At 37.2% G+C, this 22885-nt stretch overlaps 1 protein-coding gene across 1 annotated transcript in view; it reads right to left on the minus strand.

The window, feature by feature from the left end:
* Window positions 1-22885, minus strand: part of OSBPL11 (oxysterol binding protein like 11) — a 94911-nt gene that overhangs the window by 51014 nt on the left and 21012 nt on the right. The window contains exons 2-5 of the mRNA XM_082840270.1: window positions 18615-18683; window positions 12825-13000; window positions 11887-11966; window positions 9845-10021 (exon numbers count right to left, since the gene is read on the minus strand). Of these exons, the coding sequence (XP_082696396.1) occupies window positions 9845-10021; window positions 11887-11966; window positions 12825-13000; window positions 18615-18683 (502 nt within the window). The remainder of the gene's footprint in view (window positions 1-9844; window positions 10022-11886; window positions 11967-12824; window positions 13001-18614; window positions 18684-22885) is intronic.

A 22885-nucleotide genomic window follows, 5' to 3' on the forward strand; every position in this document is an offset into this window, starting at 1 on the left:
TCCCAGTCTGGGCTCTCAACCACTTTATTCACAGCACATCTGGACAGGCTCAATTTGAACCTACAGTGAAATCATGATAGTTTACATGCTTCTGCTTTCCCAGTCTAACTTTCTGGTCCCATTAGGTTGATTTTAAGCAAATACTGGATATAAGCTTTTCAAGTTGAAAGAGTTCAATACGCTTTTTGATTAGGAGGCCTATCTATACAGTTCCTAACAGAGTCAGTGGGATAACAACGATGATGAGCAACCCAATTTTAAAAAATGAAAACTGAATTTAGGGGCTTCCCTGGTGGTCCGGTGGTTACGATTCCATGCTCCCACTGCAGGGGGTTCAGGTTTGATCTCTGGTGGGGGAACTAAGATCCCGCATGCTGCCACATGGTGCGGCAAAACAAACAAACAAAACCCCGGAATTTATTATGCTTAATTATTTTCAATTGTGAGCAGAAGGTTCTCAGATTGTCTACCCTTTGGAAATTGTTTTAACTCACAAAGAAACTCTACAGTGGAGAGACTCCTTTAGATTTCAGAGACTCTGTTCCAGACAATTTTTAATACAGTTCATTGGAGGGCTAGTGAAAGAGAGATGTGAAATGATCCTACCAAGAATATTAAGTGTGTCATACATGAAACAGCCCCTGAAAACACATGCGTAATACTGGATCAAACAGTCACCCTTACCAGAAAAAAGGGTTGTTAAATGAAAAGTGTGGGTATGAAGGTATCTATACAGATCTTCCTCCACTTACAATGGCGTTACACCCCAATAAACCCATTATTAAGTTGAAAATATCGTAAGTTGAAAATATCTTAAGTCAAAAATACATTTAATATACTTAACCTACAGAACATCATAGCTTAGCCTAGCCTAGCCTACCTTAAGTATGCTCAGAACTTTTACATTAGTCTACAGTTGGGCAAAATCATCTAACATGAAGCCTATTTTATAATAAAGTCTTCAATATCTCATTTAATTTATTGACTATTGTGCTGAAAGTGAAAAACGAATGGCTGTATGGGTACAGGAAGGTTACAAGTGTATTAGTTATTTACCCTCATGATCACGTGGCTGATGGAGAGCTGTGGCTTGCTGCCTAGCATCAGGAGACAATATCCTACCACACATCACTAGCCCAAGAAAAGATCAAAATTCAAAGACCGGCTTCTACCGAATGTGTATCACTTTCGCACCATTGTAAAGTCAAAAAATCGTACGTTGAACTATTGTAAGTTGGGGACTGTTTGTGTGTGTGTAAATGTTTTTGTATATAAATGCTAGGACTAACTCCCAATAATCCAAAATTATGAATAAGTACAAACACTTTGGAAAACAGTTTGGTAATATCTACTAGAGTTAAATATATAGAGCTAAATAAATATGATCCAACATTCTTAGTTACATAACCAACAGATATGTATGTATATATGTTCATCAACTCAAATGTCTATCAACACTGGAACGAATTAAAAATATTAAAGTATATCCGTATAATAAATACCGTGCAGCAGTGAAAAGAAAGGAACTGCTCCACTCAATACGTAAGTAAATCTCCAACATATGCTGACTAAAAAGAAGTCATACCCAAAGGAGCACATACTTTTTTTTTTCCATCTTTTTTTTTCCATCTTTTTTTCATCTTTATTTTTCATCTTCATCATTTATTGGAGTACAATTGCCTTACAATGGTGTGCTAGTTTCTGCTTTATAACAAAGTGAATCAGCTATACATATACACATGTTCCCATATCTCTTCCCTCTTGCATCTCCCTCCCTCCAACCCTCCCCATCCCACCCCTCCAGGCGGTCACAAAGCACCGAGCTGATCTCCCTGTGCCATGAGGAGCACATACTTTTTGATTCCAGTTTTAGAAATTACAAAAACGGGCAAAATAAACCTATGGTATTAGAAGTCAGGATAGTGAGGAGGATGTAATGATGGAGAGGCATGAGAGGGTCTTCTAGGGTGTTGGTAATATTTAATTTTTTGATCCAGGAGGTAGTTACATGAAAATTACAAGATGCACACTTGTGTGTCAGGTTCTTTTATACATGGATACATACTTAGAAGGTTAATTAAGAACTGGGATGAAGATCAAGGGAAGGGGGTCAAACAGATCCATTAGGTTTACCTCTGGTCTAATGAAAAGAACTTCTATGGCTAATTAAACAGAGCAGAGGGGCTTCCCTGGTGGCGCAGTGGTTCAGAGTCCACCTGCCGATGCAGGGTACACGGGTTCGTGCCCCGGTCCGGGAAGATCCCACATGCCGTGGAGCGGCTGGGCCCGTGAGCCATGGCCGCTGAGCCTGTGCGTCCGGAGCCTATGCTCTGCAGCGGGAGAGGCCACAGCAGTGAGAGGCCCGCGTACCGCCAGAAAAAAAAAAAAAAAAAAAACAGAGCAGAAAGCCAGATAAGCAACTGTAGACAAAATTCTATTAGTTGAGGCATAAGCTCCAAATTTCTAGAGACAGTCCTGGTTTATGCTTAGAGTCCGCTGTAATTATATCTAAACCTGTTCCAGTTTGAAGACCAAATTACATACTTACCCTATTTCTTCATTCTAAAAGAACTTCTTGGTATGTAATTAGAAATGGGAAGCTTGTATTATGCCTCTTTTGTATTTCTCATTGGTCTAGGAGTCTTTAATATAATTGCTCTTCCCCTCTGCTTCTAGCAATGTTATAAGCAAATACTAACTTTTACACTTGTCAGATTTCTTAAACAAGTCACAGTAAGAGCTAGTATTGCTGAGGGAAAAAAATACTGCTCAACTATATCTGAAACCAAACTGAATTTATTACTTTCCAGGCAAGGAAGAACTGTTCTTCCAGAACAAATCAAAGAGCTAATCTTATACAGGTTTTTTGGGGAATTACAACATTCAAGGATGGGTTGACTTTAAAAACAAAAGTAACAGAGTGGAGGAAGTATGGCCTTTAGGGATTAACATTCAGAAGTAAGTATACTAAAACAGGGCTGTTAATGACTGAATTGAGCTGGTTAAACAGGCTCCATGTTACTTGCTAAGAGCTTCAATCTAGAGCCAAACAAGAGGCTGTTTTTCGCTTTCTTTCTTTTTTTAAAATTATTTATTTATTTTTGGCCGTGTTGGGTCCTCGTTGCTGCGTGTGGGCTTTCTCTAGTTGTGGTGAGTGGGGGCTACTCTTCATTGCAGTGTGTGGGCTTCTCATTGCGGTGGCTTCTCTTGTTGTGGAGCACAGGCTCTAGGCGTGCGGGCATCAGTAGTTGTGGCACGCGGGCTCAGTAGCTGTGGTGCACAGGCTTAGCTGCTCTGCAGCATGTAGGATCTTCCCAGACTAGGGATTGAACCCATGTCCCCTGCATTGGTAGGCAGATTCTTTTTTTTTTTTTTTTTTTTGCGGTACATGGGCCTCTCACTGTTGTGGCCTCTCCCATTGCGGAGCACAGGCTCCAGACGTGCAGGCTCAGCGGCCATGGCTCACGGGCCTAGCCGCTCCGCGGCAATGTGGGATCTTCCCGGACCGGGGCACGAACCCGTGTCCCCTGCATCGGCAGGCGGACTCTCAACCACTGCACCAACAGGGAAGCCCCAGGCAGATTCTTAACCACTGCGCCACCAGGGAAGTCCCTTCACTTTCTTTCTTGAACTTAGAGAATATAACTTCTTATTCTCACCATAAGAAAAACATTTGAAAAACTGGACATTTAAATTAAAAACACCTGTTCACTTGACTACACTCTTCAGAGAGCATAAAGGAAAAAAGAAAAGATGTACACTTATCTGTATACTTTTCTATATTATGTTATAAGCCAATAAAAGTTTAATAAAGGAAAAATCATAAGCAGGATACTGACAACATAAATAATCAGCTATCACAACATAACACTTAAGAGAAGAAAGTGTTTCCTTGTGCAAATGGCCCAAAAAAGCCACTTGCTAGTGCTGATGTTAGAAGTCAAGATGCCTAAGAAAGTGATGTTCTCAACTAGAAAAAATAAACTTTAAATTATAATTATAGTGCAAATGTTAAAATTTGGTTATGGTTCTTTCCAAAGCAAACAAATGAGTTGATCATATATTTACAATGAAATAGAACTGATTGTGTGAAGCTGTTTTAGTGATTGTTCCTGACATTATGAAACCAGTTCCTCAAGAAAGAAAAAAACGTCAGGAAAGCTGAAAACTTGTTTAATCTGTGTTTTGTAGCTAGATATGGCAAATATGGTGATAGTGTACATCACTTAAGTGGCATCTAGTTTGTCTGAAAACCAGATGAGAATCATGATTTTATTGCTTGTATTTTAAATGTCTGTCTCCCTTACTAGACTGATCATGTTAGCCCCTCCCAGGGTACAGCATAGTACCAGCATGAAGCATGCACTGATTAATGGAGTGATTGATAAACTGTACTAATAATAAACAGTAAGTACTAAAATAGATCACTTTAACACTTTAGTAATAAATCTATGTTCAAGCACAAGATGACTCTATTCTCAATAGTCAGTTGCTTTTGCCAACTGTTACTTTAACTATTGCTGGACTTACCCATGGACTTTGATTAAAATACTCCTTTCAAACTCACTTTGAATTATATCTTTGCATTACAACCTCCTGGAGCTGGATCACTCTAGAACAGCATCTCAAACAGTGCTCTGCAGATTCTTGTCGGACTCTTTTTGGGCGGTCTATGGAGTCAAAACTATTTTCACAATAATTTTAGGAAATTAATTTGCCTTTTTCACTTGGTGGCATTTGCACTGATGGTGTGAAAGCAATGGTGGGTAAAACTGCTGGTGTCTTAGTTAGAATGAAGGCAGTGTCATCATCATCAACAGTACTAGTCATCATTGTATTCTTCACTTCCATGCACTTAAGGGGGGGGCGGGGAGCTGGGGGTGAGCCAGTTTTACTTAAGAATGTTCTTGAAAAATTAGTAAAAATTATTAGTTTTACTATATCTTGACCCTTGAGTACACATTTTTTAATAGTCTATATGAAAAATGAGAAGTACACTTCCGTTGCATATCAAAAAAAGTGCACTTCTGCTGCACACCAAAGTACTGTGGTGGCCTAAGGAAAAGCACTTATGAGACTGAGCTGCAAGCTGAACTAGCTGTTTTTTCCACAGATCACCATTCTGACATGAAAGAATCCCACCTCTTCCTGGCACACAGCTCTTAAAACTGTTGTAATTTCCTAAGTGATCAGAGCATAGGGGCATCTTCTGTTACAATATTTGTTTTCCTGTAATAGCTTCAGAGCATAAAGGTGAAACGTGTCCTTTGTTATTAATAACAAACCGCTTTCAACCACAGTAGAGTTAATGGAGTGATTTTTGCAGAATCCCTCGATGGGGGCTGATTGCCAGGGGACTCAACCCTGTAGATTAGAGGGTTGGAACTTTCAGCCCCACCCCCCAACCTCTAGGGAGGAGAGAGGAGCTGAGGTTGAATTAATCACCAATGGCCAGTGATGGAGTCAATCATGTCTAAGTAATAAAGCCTCCATAAAAACCCATAAGGAGGAGGTTCAGAGAGCTTCTGGTTGGTGAACACATGGAGGTGCTGGGAGGGTGTGCAACCAGAGAGGGCATGGAAGCTCTGCATCCCCTCCCCAATATCTTGCCCTATGGATCTCCTCCTCTGGCTGTTCCTGAGTTACAGTCCTTTATAATATACTGGTAATATAGTAAGTACACTGTTTTCCCAAGTTCTGTGAGCTGTTTTAGCAAATGACCCAACCTGAAGAAGGGTTAATGGAAACCTCCCATTTATAGGTGGGGTTACAAACACAGGTGACAACCTGGACTTGCGAATAGCATCTGAAGTGGGGTCAGATACTATCTCAGATAAATAGTGTCAGAACTGAATTGAATTGTAGAACACCTAGGTGGAGTCTGCAGAGGGTCAGAGAACTGCTTAGTGTGGAGGAAGCCTCCACACATTTGGTGACCGGAGGACAGAAGTATAGGGTGTTGCAGTAGAAAAGAGGAGGAACACAGGGATGGTCCTCCTTGACATAAATAATGACTGTTAGAAACTATGGCTCTTCAGGCTTGGGGGTATGTGGTAGACATCTCAAATTAAACAAAATGACTTGCCACTTCAAGAAAAACAACTGACAGTATTTGTGGCCAATTATAAAATCTGAGCTTTAAAATGAAATTACAATCTTGGAAAACCTATGTCAGTTACCATGAGCTTGACAGGTTTCCCATACTAAAAGCCTTTTCTGATGAGATTAGTGGGGATCTTAATGAATGTGAATTTTTGATATTGTATACCAACATCTGTAAGACCTGCATAACTCTGAACTAATATTTTCCAAATGACTAATGCGTAGTGTTACAAAATTGTGCACAGGTTAAAGATCCATTCAAAGTGCAAGACGAACCAATGTATTTTCATGAAACAGAATATGAAAAGTTCACTGATATATATTAGATTCCACACTGCATCTAACACTTAAGAAACTGCCACTGTCAAGTTTTGGTGGCGTATCAGAGAAGAATAGCCACAATTAAAAAGCTATTAAAATATTCCTCTTTTTTTCCAACCACGTATCTGTGTGAGGCCAAATTTTTTTTCATATATTTCAATCAAAACTACATATGGCAATAAATTGAGTGCAATTATTTTGTTTGTTTTGGGAAAAAATAGTTGACATAAAAATACGTTATTTATATTAACATGTATGAATTTATTAATTTTTATTTTAAAATAAAACATTTAAAATAAAATTTTAAAACAAGTATTTTTGAAATACCTGTTTTTATGTATAGATAACTAATAAAAAATAATAATAAATAAAATACCTGTTTTAATTTCTAATAAATTTCTAGTAAATATTGGTAAATTTAACCCATGTAAAACAAAAGCTCTTTGAGGTCCTCAATCATTTTTAAGACTGAAAGGGATCCCAAGACCACAAAAAGCTTGAGAACTCTTACCTGGAACCATAGGTCAGCGTGGTATCAAAAGTTTTCTCAATGTCTTTGAAGAGAAAAAGGATCTGCATAGTCTCAAAGTACCTCCCCAAGATATTTATTAACTACAGAGGGAAAGACAGCAACTTTACAGTGGAGAAATCCAGTAGAAGCTACCCTAACCAAGTGATCAAGGCCAACATCACCAGTAATACAACATACTGACATCATGAACTCCTTGATATAGGTACTAAGGATACATATCTTCTAGGGTATTTTTCCCAAAAATGTATAATCTCACTCAAATACTAAGAAAACATCAGATAAATGCAAATTTGGGAACATTAAATAAATATAACTGGATCTTCATAGGTGTCAAGGTCATGAAGGATAAGGAAAGACTGAGAAACAATTACAGACAGGAGACTAAGTAGTAATAACAACAACTGAATGCAACATTTTAGGACAGGATCCCAAAATAGAAAAAGAATGTCAGTGGAAAAACTGTTAAAATTTGAATAAGGATTATAGTTAACAGTATTGTATCTATATAATTTCCTGGTTTTGATACTATGTTATGAAAGATGGTAACATTACAAAAAGTTAGGTGGGGGATATATAGAAACCCAGTACTACTTTTGCAACTTTTCTGTAAATTTAAAATTAGTCCAAAGTAAGCATTTAAAACGTGTTCTTGGACTTCCCTGGTGGCCCAGTGATTAAGAATCCACCTGCCAATGCAGGGGACATGGGTTCCATCCCTGGTCCGGGAAGATCCCACATGCTGCGGAGCAACTAAGCCCGTGCGCCACAACTACTGAGCCTGCACTCTAGAGCCCGCAAGCCACAAGTACTGAGCCCGAATGCCACAACTACTGAAGCCCACGCACCTAGAGCCGTGTTCCGCAACAAGAGAAGCCACCACAATGAGAAGCCCACGCAACGCAACAAAGAGTAGCCTCCACTCGCTGCAACTAGAGAAAGCCCGTGCATAGCAACAAAGACCCAACGCAGCCAAAAATAAATAAATAAAATAAATAAATTTATTAAAAAATTTTGTCTGAAGGACAAAAAATGGTATAAACTCTCCAAATGCACTATTTTCTCACAAATAGAATTATTCCATTGGAATTCAGAATGTTCCTAATAGAGTTATAATTTTATCATTTGACCTGTTGAGTTCTTAAAAGCAAAAACATCAACCTAGTGAAAACACAGACACTCAACTAAAATTTTTTTTTGGATGTGGCATTGGCACAGAGATTGCCAAACAATGGTCAACCCTCAAATCCTAGGATAGTTACTGGTGCCATAATTCAGGAAAGCTGCCATTAAATTAGTCAGTTCTGTAAGTAAATACCTGTCCTTCCTAAAGAGGTAGTTGTGAAACTTTGGGGACACACACTCTCTACATACAAGTGTCAGAGTTACATGCTAAACATTAACATGCTATCACAATGATATGAAAGGTATATTTAAAATCACAGAACATTATAGTGTGGGTACTGTAAGAAATTACCCGAGTGTGAGAATAACAAAAGAACCATTAGAGCAAGAAAGAGAAGCGTGGGTGATTAAAGTCATCACAGTAGAAGAGAAGCTGAGATATGACAACAGTCTCAGTACAGCAGGTCCTAAAGATCCAAGCACAGACAAGCAGAGGTCTCCACAGATAGCTAAAATCTCAAATACAAAAAGGTTCCTTTTCCATGAAAATGTGCACCAATATTCATGACAACTTCAACTACATGCGTTTTGCTTGTTTTGAACTTTTTACTGAAGTATATATACTGATATACAGTATTACAGATAGAAAAGTACACTTCTCAGAAGTATATAGGCTTGATGAATTTTCATAAACCAAACACACCCATGTAACCAACACCCACATCAAGAAACAGAACATTATCAGCATCTCTGAAGAACCCTCAAGCTCCCATCACTAGCCATGATCAAAGATTTCCAAAAATTTCATGGCAGCCTAAATTTTAAGGGTTAAGGAACATACTATGATACAAGTCTGCCCCTAGATATTTTTCTTTATTCTATCCCTTATCTTAACCACTTTTAATATTTCCTTTTCTTTCACTGTAGATTAATATATCAGTACCTTGATTTCCTTAAGACACAAACACCAATATTTATCAACAGATTGAATATCATCAACATAAATACTAAAAATGTATTGTTTTATGAAAAAAGGTATTTATAATTGTCACTTATTTATAACAGGACTAGAAAGTGAGTCAAAGGTATTGTTTGTTTATCTCAAGGACGTTACTTCATCTCTTTAAATCTCAATTTCTTCATCTATAAATACAAACCAAAATAACTTGATAGAGGGAACATCCTCCCCAGCTTCCTGCCTTAAATCATTTGGGTGTGATTTATAATATTATTTTCACAATTCACTACACAGATATTTATAAGCTCTATCAAAATTAACTCAGTAAAATACACCCAGATTATTAAGAACCTAACGACTGCATTCTTTATTAACTAGAATTATTTGGTACTCAGTTTGAAAGAGAATGAAGAAAATGGTGAAATAAGGAAACATCAAGGATTTAACTATTCTATTTTTTTGTGTGTGTGGAATTCTCTATTTACATGTACCAGTTAAAGAAAATAGTCAGTTGCTTGACCATATAGTCTTTCCACTAGGCTTAATAACCCTTTTGATCATAAATTTTACATTAAAGGAGTCTGTACTCTCACCTGAGAAATGAAAGATGCAGACTTTTGAAAGATGACAGTGTACACAGAACCTAGTTGACAGACTTGAGGAAACTTAGGACACCTAAAGAATCAGGGACTCTTTAAGACTTAAACATTGAGGGCCCCAGAAGACACAGGATTTAAAATTTTTGTGTGTCAAAACCAAGCAGTTAAGATTATTTTATGCATTTTAACTTGATTTCAATTCATACTTACTTCTCTGACTTCCACAAGATGGTCTGGAGGTAAGTTAGTTCTTTTGTTCACTGATTGTAGTTTGGAATGTCCAACATTAAAAAAGGAAATGGCATTTTGACTGGGTCTCCTCTGGGATATAGGAGAATTACCACTAGATGCAAGTGAGAAGCTCCGTGATTTCAGAGGAGGATTATTCTATTAGACAAACAAAGAAAATCATTCCTTTTTTAAACTTCAGGTTAACCCTCAACCTATACTAAACTAGAGTCTTTTACACACAGACAGTTTTAAAAATAAATTAACCTCAAAATTCACTACAAGAATAGCTCTGAAGATGATAAAATTTAAATCCTTCAAAGTTTAAGTATTTCACACATCCCATAGTAAACTGGTAACGTAGTTAGAAAATTAATTCCAGGTCTGTGCTGTCAAGAACTTTTTTTATCCATGTTAGAATGTATTAGAATAACAAGAAATTTCTAATTTCAGATCTTTAAACATCACGATTGAAGCAAAAAATATACTCAGCAATACTCAATATAATGTTCTAATGTAACATTCAAGTATCTTTGAAACAAACTAGCACTTTCTGGTCACTGCCAATGCTTAGAATCTTGTAGCACAAATAAAGCTTTTATGCTGGATTTCAGACTATAGGCCTAAATCACAACTTTAAAAAATTTAGCTATGGGGAAAAACCACTAGGAAGAAAAAGAAAAGTAGGTATGGAATCCTTTAACTATGCTTCCCTATATTATTTTTTAGACATTTCTAACCTCAGATTTCAAGTACTGAGACCCTCCTTTTCATCTTAAAAAATAAAACACCCCAAAGGAGATACACAAATGGTCTATAAGCACATGAAAAGATGCTCAACATTATTAGTCGTTAGAGAAATGAAATCAAAACCACAATGAAATTCTACTTCACACTCATTAGGATGGCCATAATAATTGTAAAAAAGGACAGTAACAAGTATTGGTAAGGATGTGGAGAAATTGGGACCCTCATGTATTGCTGGTGAGAACATGAAATAGCTTGACCGCTTTGAAAACCAGTTTGGCAGTTCCTCAAATAGTTAAACAGAGAACTACCATATAACCCAGTAATTCTACTCCTGGGCATAACCCAGAGAACTGAAATCATGTGTTTACACAAAAACTTGAACACAAATGTTCACAGAAGTATTATTCATAACAGCCACAAAATGTAAGCAATCCAGGGAACTCCCTGGCAGTCCAGTGGTTAGGACTTGGCGCTTTCACTGCCATGGGCCCGGGTTCAATCCCTGGTTGGGGAACTAAGATCCCACAAGTCACTCAGCATGGCCAAAAAAAAATAAAACAGGGCTTCCCTGGTGGCGCAGTGGTTGAGAGTCCGCCTGCCGATGCAGGGGACATGGGTTTGTGCCCCAGTCCGGGAAGATCCCACATGACACGGAGCGGCTGGGCCCGTGAGCCATGGCCGCTGAGCCTGCACGTCTGGAGCCTGTGCTCTGCAACAGGAGAGGCCACAACAGTGAGAGGCTCACGTACCGCAAAAAAAAAATTATAAAATAAAATAAAACAATCCAAATGTCCATCAACTGATGCATAAACAAAATGTGGTACATCCATACAACAGAGTATTATTTGGCCTTAAAAAGGAATAAAGTATGATACATGCAATGACATGGATGAACCTTGAAAACATTGTGCTTATTGTAAGAAGCCAGACCAAAAAAGCACATATTGTATGATTCCACTTACATGAAATGTCCAGAATAAACAAATCCACTGAAACAGAAATTATATTAGTGTTTGTCAGGGGACTGGGAAGAGGGGACTAGGGAGTGACTGTTGATGGATATGGGTTTTCTGGAAGGTGATGAAAACGTTCAGGAATCAGACAGTTGCAACAGTTGTACAATCTTATGAATATACTAAAAACCATGAAATTGTACACTTTAAAAGGATAAATTTTATGGTATGTGAATATTATCTCAATTTTAAAATGTAAAAAAATAAGTTAAAAATCTTTTCCCATTTTTGTGCATTAATATCATATATGAATCCACATACCTTGCCGATAGCTTCAGTGTGGTGTTGTGTACATATCTGAAGTCTGCTAACCCAATGCTGTCGCTCTTTAGCATCTGTGGCTGATAAAAAGTATCTACAAGTTATTCACTTTTATATTTATTTTTAGAATACAATTAATTGTCTATAGCATGAAGAACAGATCACTGAAAATCAGGGATTGGTCTTACTCTCCCTAGAGCAAATGTCCCTGACCAGAGGGAGGTAGGAAAGAGGCCAAAGCATCAACCTTGTTAGGTAACACCATAGCTGGATGTGGATACATTAGGAGGATAAATTACATGCAGCTAGGTGGGCATATGACATGTCTTAACTTTCTCATAAAAATATGCTCTTCCTTAAAGAAATAACCTTTATTAAGCATTTAATGTATCCTCAGTATATTCCTTCAAATCTCTAGAAGCATGCTCAATTAGGGTTATCATTATACTTTATATGTATTAATTAAATAAAAACAGAAACTTTATATATACAAATTAAATGTATCTAAACAGAAGTTATACTTTATTTTAATGAATATGAGCATTTTAATAAATCTCAATTATGTACATTAGTCACTAAAAACCACAGAGCATACCAACCAAATCAAGAAAGGGGGTGAAATACAAATCCATGGAAGACATAAAAAAAAATTTAAAGAAGTCTATGTTTTTAGAGTTTTCAGTAATCAGGATTTCCTCTACACAAATTTCTTAGAGGGCCCAATTTTAAACAGACTTGTTCACTGTGCCACTTTAAAAAAGTCATAAATTAAAACAGATTTCATAAATCCTTAAAGCAATTCCAAGGTTTAAAATATTGTATCTATATCATCAATGACAGCAGTTTCTACTTCTAAAACCTAAATGAAAGCAGGGAAGTACACCAACTTCTCAAGGAAGAAGAAAATCACACTATTAATTCTCATATTTCAGTCATACCTCTGAGTTTATACTGTTCCCCACTGGCAGCATTTACAGTGAAGGTGTGAGAGTCCTCATCACTGGGTGATATTACAGCTCCTGCAAGCTGCAAAGTACCTCTGGGTTTTTGATTTCTAGACTGTTCATTCACAAAGTACTCCAATAGCCCAGCTTCATTGTTTAAAACAAAAAACCTGTAATGATTTTTAAAAAGGTCACAATTTTAAAATATTTCCCCTAGTCAAACTAAAGCAAACCAAATTTTAATCACACATTTTTGAGTTTTTGCTATAAATAAAATTCAAAAGCATCTCAAGAAGTACTTGGAAACACTAGATTGAATTTCCTAGCAGTAAATGTTATTGAAAAATTGAATGAGTTTAATAAAAGATATAAAACCTTCAGCTGTGAAAGAGGCATTTAATAGGGAAGAGGCATACTAGACAATGCAAAAAGGAAACAAAGATACAGTATCCTTTCAGAGGAAGATTTCTCTCCAGAATTCATTAACAGGGAGGGTAAGTTGCCCAAGACAAATGGTAGTGCAAATTTTTATTTAAAATTCACTGGAAACAAATCAAAGCATGAGCTCTGAAGTTAACAAATGCTAGGTAAGAAATGAATCTGATTTAAGATTTAATCAGTGAAATAAACAATAAGAATAATGCCAAGGTATTAAGATTTTGTGAACATAACATTAAATAGGTCACAACTAAAGATTACTTATCCTCTTTAAAAATGAAAAAGCTGCAACTGGAGATGCAGAAACAAGGAACTTGAAACTAAATGATGAAATACTGATACACTTTGGAAAAGAATTTGATGTTCTGATTTGGTTTTAGATTAACTACTTTAGGAAATATGTTAATTCGGATTCCAATTTAAGTAGTGCAATAGTTCTTTTCTTTAGGGAAAAAAACCTAAAAAGTTTCTATTTCAAAAAGTTAATGTTTGGGTTTAGAGCAATTTGGCATTCGACATGTTAGTGTGTTCTGTAATAGAACCAGGTAGACAATTTAATCCAGTTCAAGTTCCTAGAAGATATTGTCTTAAGCAACATGGCAACCATATTAACCATACCAAACTGGAAGAGAACGGGATCAGCCTTTTATTCAGGGAAAGAAAAAGAAACAATGAGAAGGAAATACAAGTCGAAAGCGGATGCCTGAAAAGGGAGATGGGAAAGCAAGACTATTTCTCATTTGTCTTTTAGCATGCTTGTGATTTTAAAAATTATGTTCACATATTCTGATGATATTTGATAAATTAATTTTAATATTTTTGAGAGCTTTAAACCTCCATTTCTTTAATTACTAGAGGAGTTAAACATTTTTCAATGTGTTTATTGACCATCTGTAGTTCTACTTAGTGAACTGCCCCTCACATTTCTGCCTATTTTTAAAAGGGTTGTTTAACATTATTTTCCCTAAGAGTTGAAGAGATTATTTTAATTAACACAAAAATAGTCACTGAAATCATCTTAAATTCCTAAAACATATGAAGTGTCCTTAGTAATCTGCCATGGTCTGAATGTGTCCCTGCCAAAATTCACATGTGGAAATCCTAACTGCTAAGGTAATGATATTAAGAGATGGGGCCTTTGAGAAGAGATCAGGTCATAAGGGCGTAACACCCTCATGAATGGGATCAGTGCCTTTATAAAAGAGACCCAAGGGACTTCCCTGGTGGTCCAGCAGTTCGGACTCGGTGCTTTCACTGCCATGGGCAGGGGTTCAGTCACTGGTTGGGAAATTAAGATCCCTGCAAGCCATGCAGTGAGGCCAGAAAACAAGAAAGAGAGACCCAAGAGAGCTCCCTTGGCCCTTTACAGCCATGTGAGAATACAATGTGAAGTCTGCGATCCAAAAGAGGATCCTTTCCTGACCATGCTGGCACCATAATCATGGACTTCCAACCTCTGGAACTGTGAGAAATAAATTTCTGTTGTTTATAAGCTATCCAGTCGGTGACATTTTGTTATAGCAGCCTGAACAGACTAAGTCATGAATCTACCACAAAAAATTCAGCAAGCAAATGGAAGGGGTCTGTTAGCAAGAAAGCAGTCTCTTGAATATACTAAAAATCATTGAGTTGTACACTTCAAATGGGCACTACATCTCAATAAAGCTGTGAACAAAGGAACAAATGAACAAACAAACAAACAAGCAATAAGGAAAGGAACAAACGAAGGAAACGAGAAAAGAAAGAAATCTCTTCTGACTGCTCTAAGCAATAAGCACAATTCATTTCAAACAGTCAAAGGAAAAAGACTGGTCTCTTCTCTTACAAGCAGTCACTTCAAAGAAAATTTAGAGAATAACAAGTTTGGAAATCTCAAGTTTGCTGTGAACACACATTTCTTATCCCAAAAGCATTACCGTAAATTTACAACATGGGAGGTACTCACCTAGATATACAAAAGGAGGGACTGGTAAAATGATAGAAATGAGCCAATAACTGAATACCTTTCTAACACCAAGATGATGTTATGGACCCACTGGCAATAACAGAGCCCTTTGGGCTGTCTTTCATCATACATGAATTAATTCAAATGTTCTTCCTTCACCACTTCTCTGGAGATATTTTACAAGATGTATAGATTGGGGACAGAGAGACAATCCACATAGTGAGGAAACTTAATAAAGCTATTTTGCCCAGAAGGGTACGAGACTCTTGATTATAGTATTTTTATCAAGTTGGCCTAACCAAAAAGCTAAAGAAATGCAGAAACAAAGACTTAAGATTCAGCATCTATCTTTACATGCAGAAAAGTCACCTACGTTGTTAAAAGGAAAATTAAATAATTGTTTATTTTTTGTAACTTCAAAACAACAGACTGTCAGTTTGAGAAAATGACTAATCTTCAGAATAGCCCACAACTTAAGGTGAAGTATCATCAAATGGAACTTTAATCTAAAAAATATTCTGACTTGGAAGTATGTCTTATGATGGCAAAAATCAACTTTAGTGAAGATTCTGGATGGAAGGGCACCCATGTGCTTTGCTCTGACCATCCTAGACTTCAGTGCTGAGCATGTATAGAACTCCTAAGCCAACTGGAAAGTGATCTCATCTTCAGGAATTAGAGTTGAAAGTGAAAGGAAGTGGGTTCAAGAGAGGGTCTTGCTCATTCCTAGGGCACTACATTCCAAAGCAAGCAGTTATTTACAGAGTACGCCCATGCTGGATTTCTCCAAGCTGCTCTAAGTTGCCCTTAGTCAAACAGAAATGGATTGCAGGGAAACTGCCTTGAATATCTGGCACAGGTGCAGTGCTTTTGTTACTTAAGCTTTATCTGCAGCACAGGTACAAAGTGGCTAGGCCTGCCAAAGGAACTGAGCTCTAAGCCTAAGGCCCTTTAACATGGTCTTAAACTTTCTGTTTCTCTTTTATCATTCAATCTGCACATTCCAGCCTGAGAACCCAGTATATCTCTGCTGTGCCACAAGCCTCCAGCCAGGTTGGCAGAAAATGGAAGTTTTTTCTAAAGTGGTCTTGCAGTAATCAAGTTGACAAGCTGAGACCTCTCTGATGGGGCAAGTTGGTAAAAGATCCTGTGTTCTCAGTGGCAAACAGGGATGGGTTGTCTTCATCCCCACTTCCTGCTGCTGCTAAAACTGGCCTTTTAGACAGCTGGAGGGATCACATGGGCAGAGGCAGTGCCCCTCCCTAAACTGGAACTTTGGCTTGGATCTCTTAGCTAACTCCTCAGGCAACCAGTGGCCAATGGATCTTTTTGGAAGGCTCCCTCATGCAATGACACAAACACCTGCCCCTTCTCCCCATGGTCTCAAGTTGCCACTGACATGAAATGCCATCATTAACATATATTAAATCTTATAAGCTTGGGTATATTTTGGAGCTTTCTTACTCTGTTCCACTTCTGAGACTTTCTCAATAATATAATATGAATGAAAGTTGTTGAATGTCATGGGGGAGAAAAGTTAACCTATTTCCCTTTTTAAAAAGAGAACAAAGAATAGTGCTAAAAGCAGAGTGACATAAATTTTTTAAAATATATATTTTATATGTCATTTAAATGTATAAGCTTTCAAAAAATTACATAAAAACTGAGGTGGGAAAATGCAAAATGAAAAGGCTCCCTTGACTTTGCTCTTTCTTTAAAAAAAAAAAAACTGAGAACCTTAGGGAACTACCCTTTTCACTTCAACAGGAATGATTCCCTTCTATGTGTTCACATCCAGCTTTGACCTCTCATATGACCTCCAACTTCCTGCATATCACTCTTATTTGAAAGCCCTACTGTTACTTCAAACTAAACATGGCCCAAACTGCCTTCTCTTTTAATAAATCACATGTTCATCACAGCGCTTCAACTATTTTTTGAAAGTCTGAAAACCATTCTTTCATATACTATGTCCCATTTTCTAGTTGTTTAAGGTAAAATGCAAATTCAGCTCCAGTTATTCCATCATGCTTTTGACCTAGTCGAAAGCAGAGGTCTCCAAATGACATGTGAATAAGAAGCAGCATGTTATAATGCCAAGAACATAGACTTCAGAGTCAGAACTATTTGGGTTCAAATTCTAGCTTTAACATTTGTAAATTTAAAATCCACAATGAGATACCACTTAACACCCATTAGGATGGCTATTATTAAAAAAACAAAACAAAACAAAAAAACCCACAGAAAACAGAAAGTAACAAGTGTTGGGAAGATGTACAGAAATTGCAAGTCCTGTGCATTGCTGGTGGGAATGTAAAATGGTGCAGCTGCTATGGAAAACAATATGGAGATTCGCCAAAAAGTTAAACACAGAATTACCATGTGATCCAGCAATTCTATTTCTGGGTATATACACAAAAGAATGAGAGCAGGAACTCCAACAGATATTTTGTACACCAATGCTCACAACAACATTATTCACGATTAGCCAAAAGGTAGAAGTAACCCAAATGTCCACTGACAGATAAATGGATAAACAAAATGTGGTATATACATACAAGGGACTACAATTCAGCCCTAAAAAGCTAGGAATCCTGACACACGCTACATAGGTGAAACTTGAGGACATTACACTAAGTGAAATAAGCCCATCACAAAAGGACAAATATTGTATGATTCCACTTTCATAAGGTACCTAGAGTAGTCAAATTCATAGAGAGAGAGAAAGTAGAATAATGGTTGCCAAGGACTCAGGGCAGGGGGAAATGTGGAATTATTGTTTAATGGATACAGAGTTTTAGTCTGAGAAGATGCAAAAAGTTCTGAGACGAATGAACGTGATAGCTGCATAACAATGTGCATGTATTTAATGCCACTGAACTGTATACTAAAAAATGTTTAAAATGGTAAATTTTATGTTATGTTTATTTTACCACAATAAAAAAAAAGGTTTAATACCCTGCCCTACAACTACCAATTCCACACAGTATTTAAGATAGCTGGCTTTGCTACTTATTGAGTGCTTGTCTGACCTTCGGCTGGTTATTTAAACTCTCCAAGGTCCCAGAGAACTTTTGAGAATCCTGAACAGGCACCTAATACAAATCTCTTTGCCGTCTCCAAACCACCCTAAAAGCCTCACCACTGCAAGTATGCATAAGGCAAGTGGACAAATGATTCTAACTTCTGAGGCATTTGGAGGCTGCAATTTGGACAGATGTTAACTCCTCCTACCCCTTAAAAAGGAGAAGAAAGTCATTAGACTTTTAGGAAAAACATGGTGAATCTTTCTCTAACATGTTTCCCAGCCATATTTGTACTGAAGTAATATCAGAATATAAAATTATCAGCCCCATTTCTGGTCTCTTGGGAGAGAGATGTGACAGAATAATCACACTTACCTGTACTGCCACCCAGTGACAAGGTTGGTGTACTTCATTAAATAGCCATACACACTTTCCATGTGATCACTGTTTCAAAAAGATCAGAAAGGGCCAAAGTCAGTGAAAATTAGAAGAAATTCCAGGAAGTTAACTGTACAGTTTAAAAAATAGCTGTAGGGACTTGCCTGGTGGCACAGTGGTTAAGAATCTGCCAGACAATGCAGGGGACATGGGTTTGAGCCCTGGTCCGGGAAGATCCCACATGCCATGGAGCAACTAAGCACGTGCGCCACAACTACTGAGCCTACGCTCTAGAGTCCGTGAGCCACAGCTACTGGGCCTGAGCGCCACAACTACTGAAGCCCACGTGCTTAGAGCCCATGCTCTGCAACAAGAGAAGCCACTGCAATGAGAAGCCCACGCACTGCAACCAAGAGTAGCCCCCGCTCACCGCAACTAGAGAAAGCCTGCGCGCAGCAACGAAGACCCAATGCAGCCAAAAGTAAATAAATAAATTAATTAATTAAAGAAAAAAAGCTGTAGACATATACTTTTCTACAAATACTTCAAACTTACTTCAGAAGTAAAATTTATAGGTTAACAAAGAGAGCTATTTAATCCCCCATATTTCATACCCATAGGACTTTACCAGAGTTCTTCAAAGCAAGTGTAATCCCCCATAAATCACTATACAATATTCATATATAAAGTCATTATATACGTATAAAATTACATAAATATGAAACAAATATACTATACATATAATTATAAATAAAAATATTTTATAACTTAATTCAATACTAAACAAAGAAAATCCAGTTTTATGGTTCTAGAATAAACTAAAGAAGGTCTCCAGGTTGAATAGTTCTTCCTCAATCTGGTGGGACATGTTATGTCTTTGATTCTTTGGGCTTTCAAAATGAAGATCCTGTTTTTGATGAGTATGACACCTCACTCCCACTCCCCCACCCCAGATAGGCATGCGGCAAAGTGCTCATTGCAAGTCTTACCACTGGAAAGATTTATTTGGGACCTGTATCGTTAGCCTTACTGAAAGTGAGTTTCTTTACCTCCTGCCCCCTTTTTCTATTTATCAGGAATGTTCTGTTACAGTGGTTCATAGAAAATGCAGTATCTTATTGATACTTTGTTTCCAATATTTTAAGGTTCCTTATACTTATGAAAAGATATTAAAGCTTCACCTACATTGATGTATCTTTTTGATATATGGGCTTCATTTTTCATTTTGTAACTTACATTAAGAATTCTTTTTAAACTCATCTACTCTAAAGTTTTAACTTTAAACTATAAGATGCAAACGATATTAAACATTTATTTTCTCTACTATCCCTGAATCACAGAGCTTACTTGGTAAAATTTCAGCTAACCAGCATCTAGGAAATGGAAAGTATAAGACAACTGGCAACCTTTAAAACATGGATAGCAAAAGCAAAATCAAGAGAGAGCTGACACAACCAACAGAACAAAAATTTTTTAAGACTTAGGTTGATCTGAATGACAAATGAAAAGAGATGAAGATAAAGATACTCTCTTACACAAACACACAACAAAATGCCCAAACTGACTATAAGATTCTAGTAGCTATTATTACTGGAGAGCAAGTAGGAGAATGCCTCAGGGATAAACTCAATGTTGGGTGCCCTTCTAATCTCATTTCTTCAAAGTGCTTGGAAGTTGGGTGCCCTTCTAATCTCATTTCTTCAAAGTGCTTGGAAATAAAGAACTGATCCCATGACTGAGTATATGTTACTTTTTTTTCTGTATTTTTCTTCCATTCTAAGGCTAGCAAACAACACTGTTTACTAATATTAAGTGAAACGGCTCATGTCCTTTTGGTTTCATACAGTCACTAATCTCAAGAAGACAAAGGCTGTCAACCTCTAAACTGCCAACCCAAAGTTATGATAATTATACATGTATTCTGTCATGTTAAAACTGACAGTACCATTTGAATTCTCATTTCAGTAATTTCTAAAACCCCCACCTAGAGGAAGGATTCTTCTCTAGAAACCCAACCCATTGGATTTTTGCCCTACTTCCAGCCCTATGTCACAGCAAAGCTATTTCTTTCAGTTCCACTGGTACTTGAAAAGGCAGAGATTTCTAGTCTGGCACTCATGTTTTCCCCAGGCTTCAGGCTTAAACAGCTTTTGGGGGCCAGAGGAATCCCAATGCCCCTGGACTCTGCCCAAAAATAATTTCCCAAAGAGTTCCTCATCTGTTTTAGATATTTAACATAGAGCTTAGCTGTCTTGAACTGTTCTTGTCCTCAAAACTTATTCCTTCACTTATATATGGAATCTAAAAATAAAAACAAAAAAACCCCCAAACTCATAGAACAGATTAGTGGCTGCCAGTGGTGGGGGTGGGAGGTGAACAAAATGGGTGAAGGTGATCAAAAGACACAAACTTGCAGTTATAAAATAAGTCAGTCCTGGGAATGTTATTTATAGCATGGTGACTATAGTTGATAATATTGTATATTTGAAAGTTGCTAAGAGAATAGATCTTAAAAGTTCTCATCATAAGAAAAACAAAGTGTAACTGTGTAGTGATGAATGTTTTTTAAAATTTTTATTTATTTTTTATTTATTTATTTTCGGCTACGTTGGGTCTTCATTGCTGTGCACGGGCTTTCTATAGTTGCGGCGAGCAGAGGCTATTCTTCGTTGCAGTGCGCGGGCCTCTCACTGCAGTGGCTTCTCTTGTTGCAGAGCACGGGCTCTAGGTGCGCAGGCTTCAGTAGCTGTGGCACGTGGTCTTGGTAGTTGTGGCTCGTGAGCTCTAGAGCGCAGGCTCAGTAGTTGTGGCGCATGGGCTTAGTTGCTCCACGGCATGTGGGATCTTCCGGGACCAGGGCTCGAACCCGTGTCCTCTGCATTGGCAGGCGGATTCTTAACCACTGCGCCACCAGAGAAGCCCAGTGATGCATGTTAACTAGACTTATTGTGATCATTTTGCAACATATAAAAAAAATTATATTGTGCACCTAAAACTAATGTTATATATCAATAATATCTAAATTTTTAAAAAACCTTATTCTTGGTCTATTTTGTCCTGTAGCTTCATAACCTGAATATTTATTTACACTCTGTACCAATCCACAAAAGGCCTAGGGTGTCACATAACCTAAATTAAATATTTCCCCAAAGTACCCAGATATTCCATAATTCAGCATTTTTAATTTTCCCCTTTAATCTAGGTTCTCTACACCAAGCTTTCATTCCTAGATAAGAATCATTTCATAGCTATTAGCATGCTATAAAAACATTACAACTCAGTTATAGTTCAATTCCTCTGGTTCTAGGACTATATATATTCTTCAAATGGATATGTGAACTGTGCAGAGAATGTTTATTAAACTTCAAATAAACTATCTACAACTGAGAAAAACAAAATCTTCATTTCAAAGCAATCAAAGATTATGCCTCATGTCCCTTATTTTTGTTTAGTCCCTCATATTATTAAAGGTATTCCTCATTTTGGTCATATCTAAGTTATTTATATCAGTCATTTAATGACTATCAATGAATTTTTAAGAGTATAATTTCAGTAGCATCATTCATTACATAAAATGAACGTGTATCCTCATATTCCACAGTACAGTAATGTTTTATGTTTAATTTTTAGTGTTTTAATATTTTTGATACTTGCATCTAAAGAGTTAACCTTCTCACAAAAATCACAAGAGGGATACTGACATGGTTCATTTGGTAGTAGCATAAAGCCAGCTTCAAAAGAAACAAATTCAGCTATGTACTTATAAACTGCTGGCCTGCTTTTACTACAGAAAACAGACATCTGAGGTTACAAAGAACCAACTGAAGAGCAATCCATTCTTGGAACAGCTGGTTGCACTGTCCCTCTCTCATCCTTCCCCTTCTCTAGTCAGTGCAACCAGCTGATGTGGAACCACTGTGCCATCTGGTGGCCAGCATAAAAAGCTCTGTGAGTGAACATCTTTCGTTCCCTCTCCTTTCTTCTCTCTACTTCCTTATAGTTATTATGTAGTACTTCTAACACTCATGCTTTGCTCCTATTTAAAATGTGTAAATTTAATAGAAGATTTACCTGTTAATATGAATAAAACCTAGTTGTTAAAGTGGGAATATACCATATATCTGATTATATCATACTAATATTCTGTGTTCTATGAATTAGAGATGACGGTCCAAAAGACTAATACACAGAAAAATAAGCTATGAAAAAGTTAATTTCTTCTTCAGTCCTTCAGCAACTCCACCACTCAACAAACTGCGTATATTCTG

The sequence above is a fragment of the Leucopleurus acutus genome (assembly GCF_964270905.1).
Source record: "Leucopleurus acutus genome assembly, chromosome: 5".
Taxonomy (NCBI): domain Eukaryota; kingdom Metazoa; phylum Chordata; class Mammalia; order Artiodactyla; family Delphinidae; genus Leucopleurus; species Leucopleurus acutus.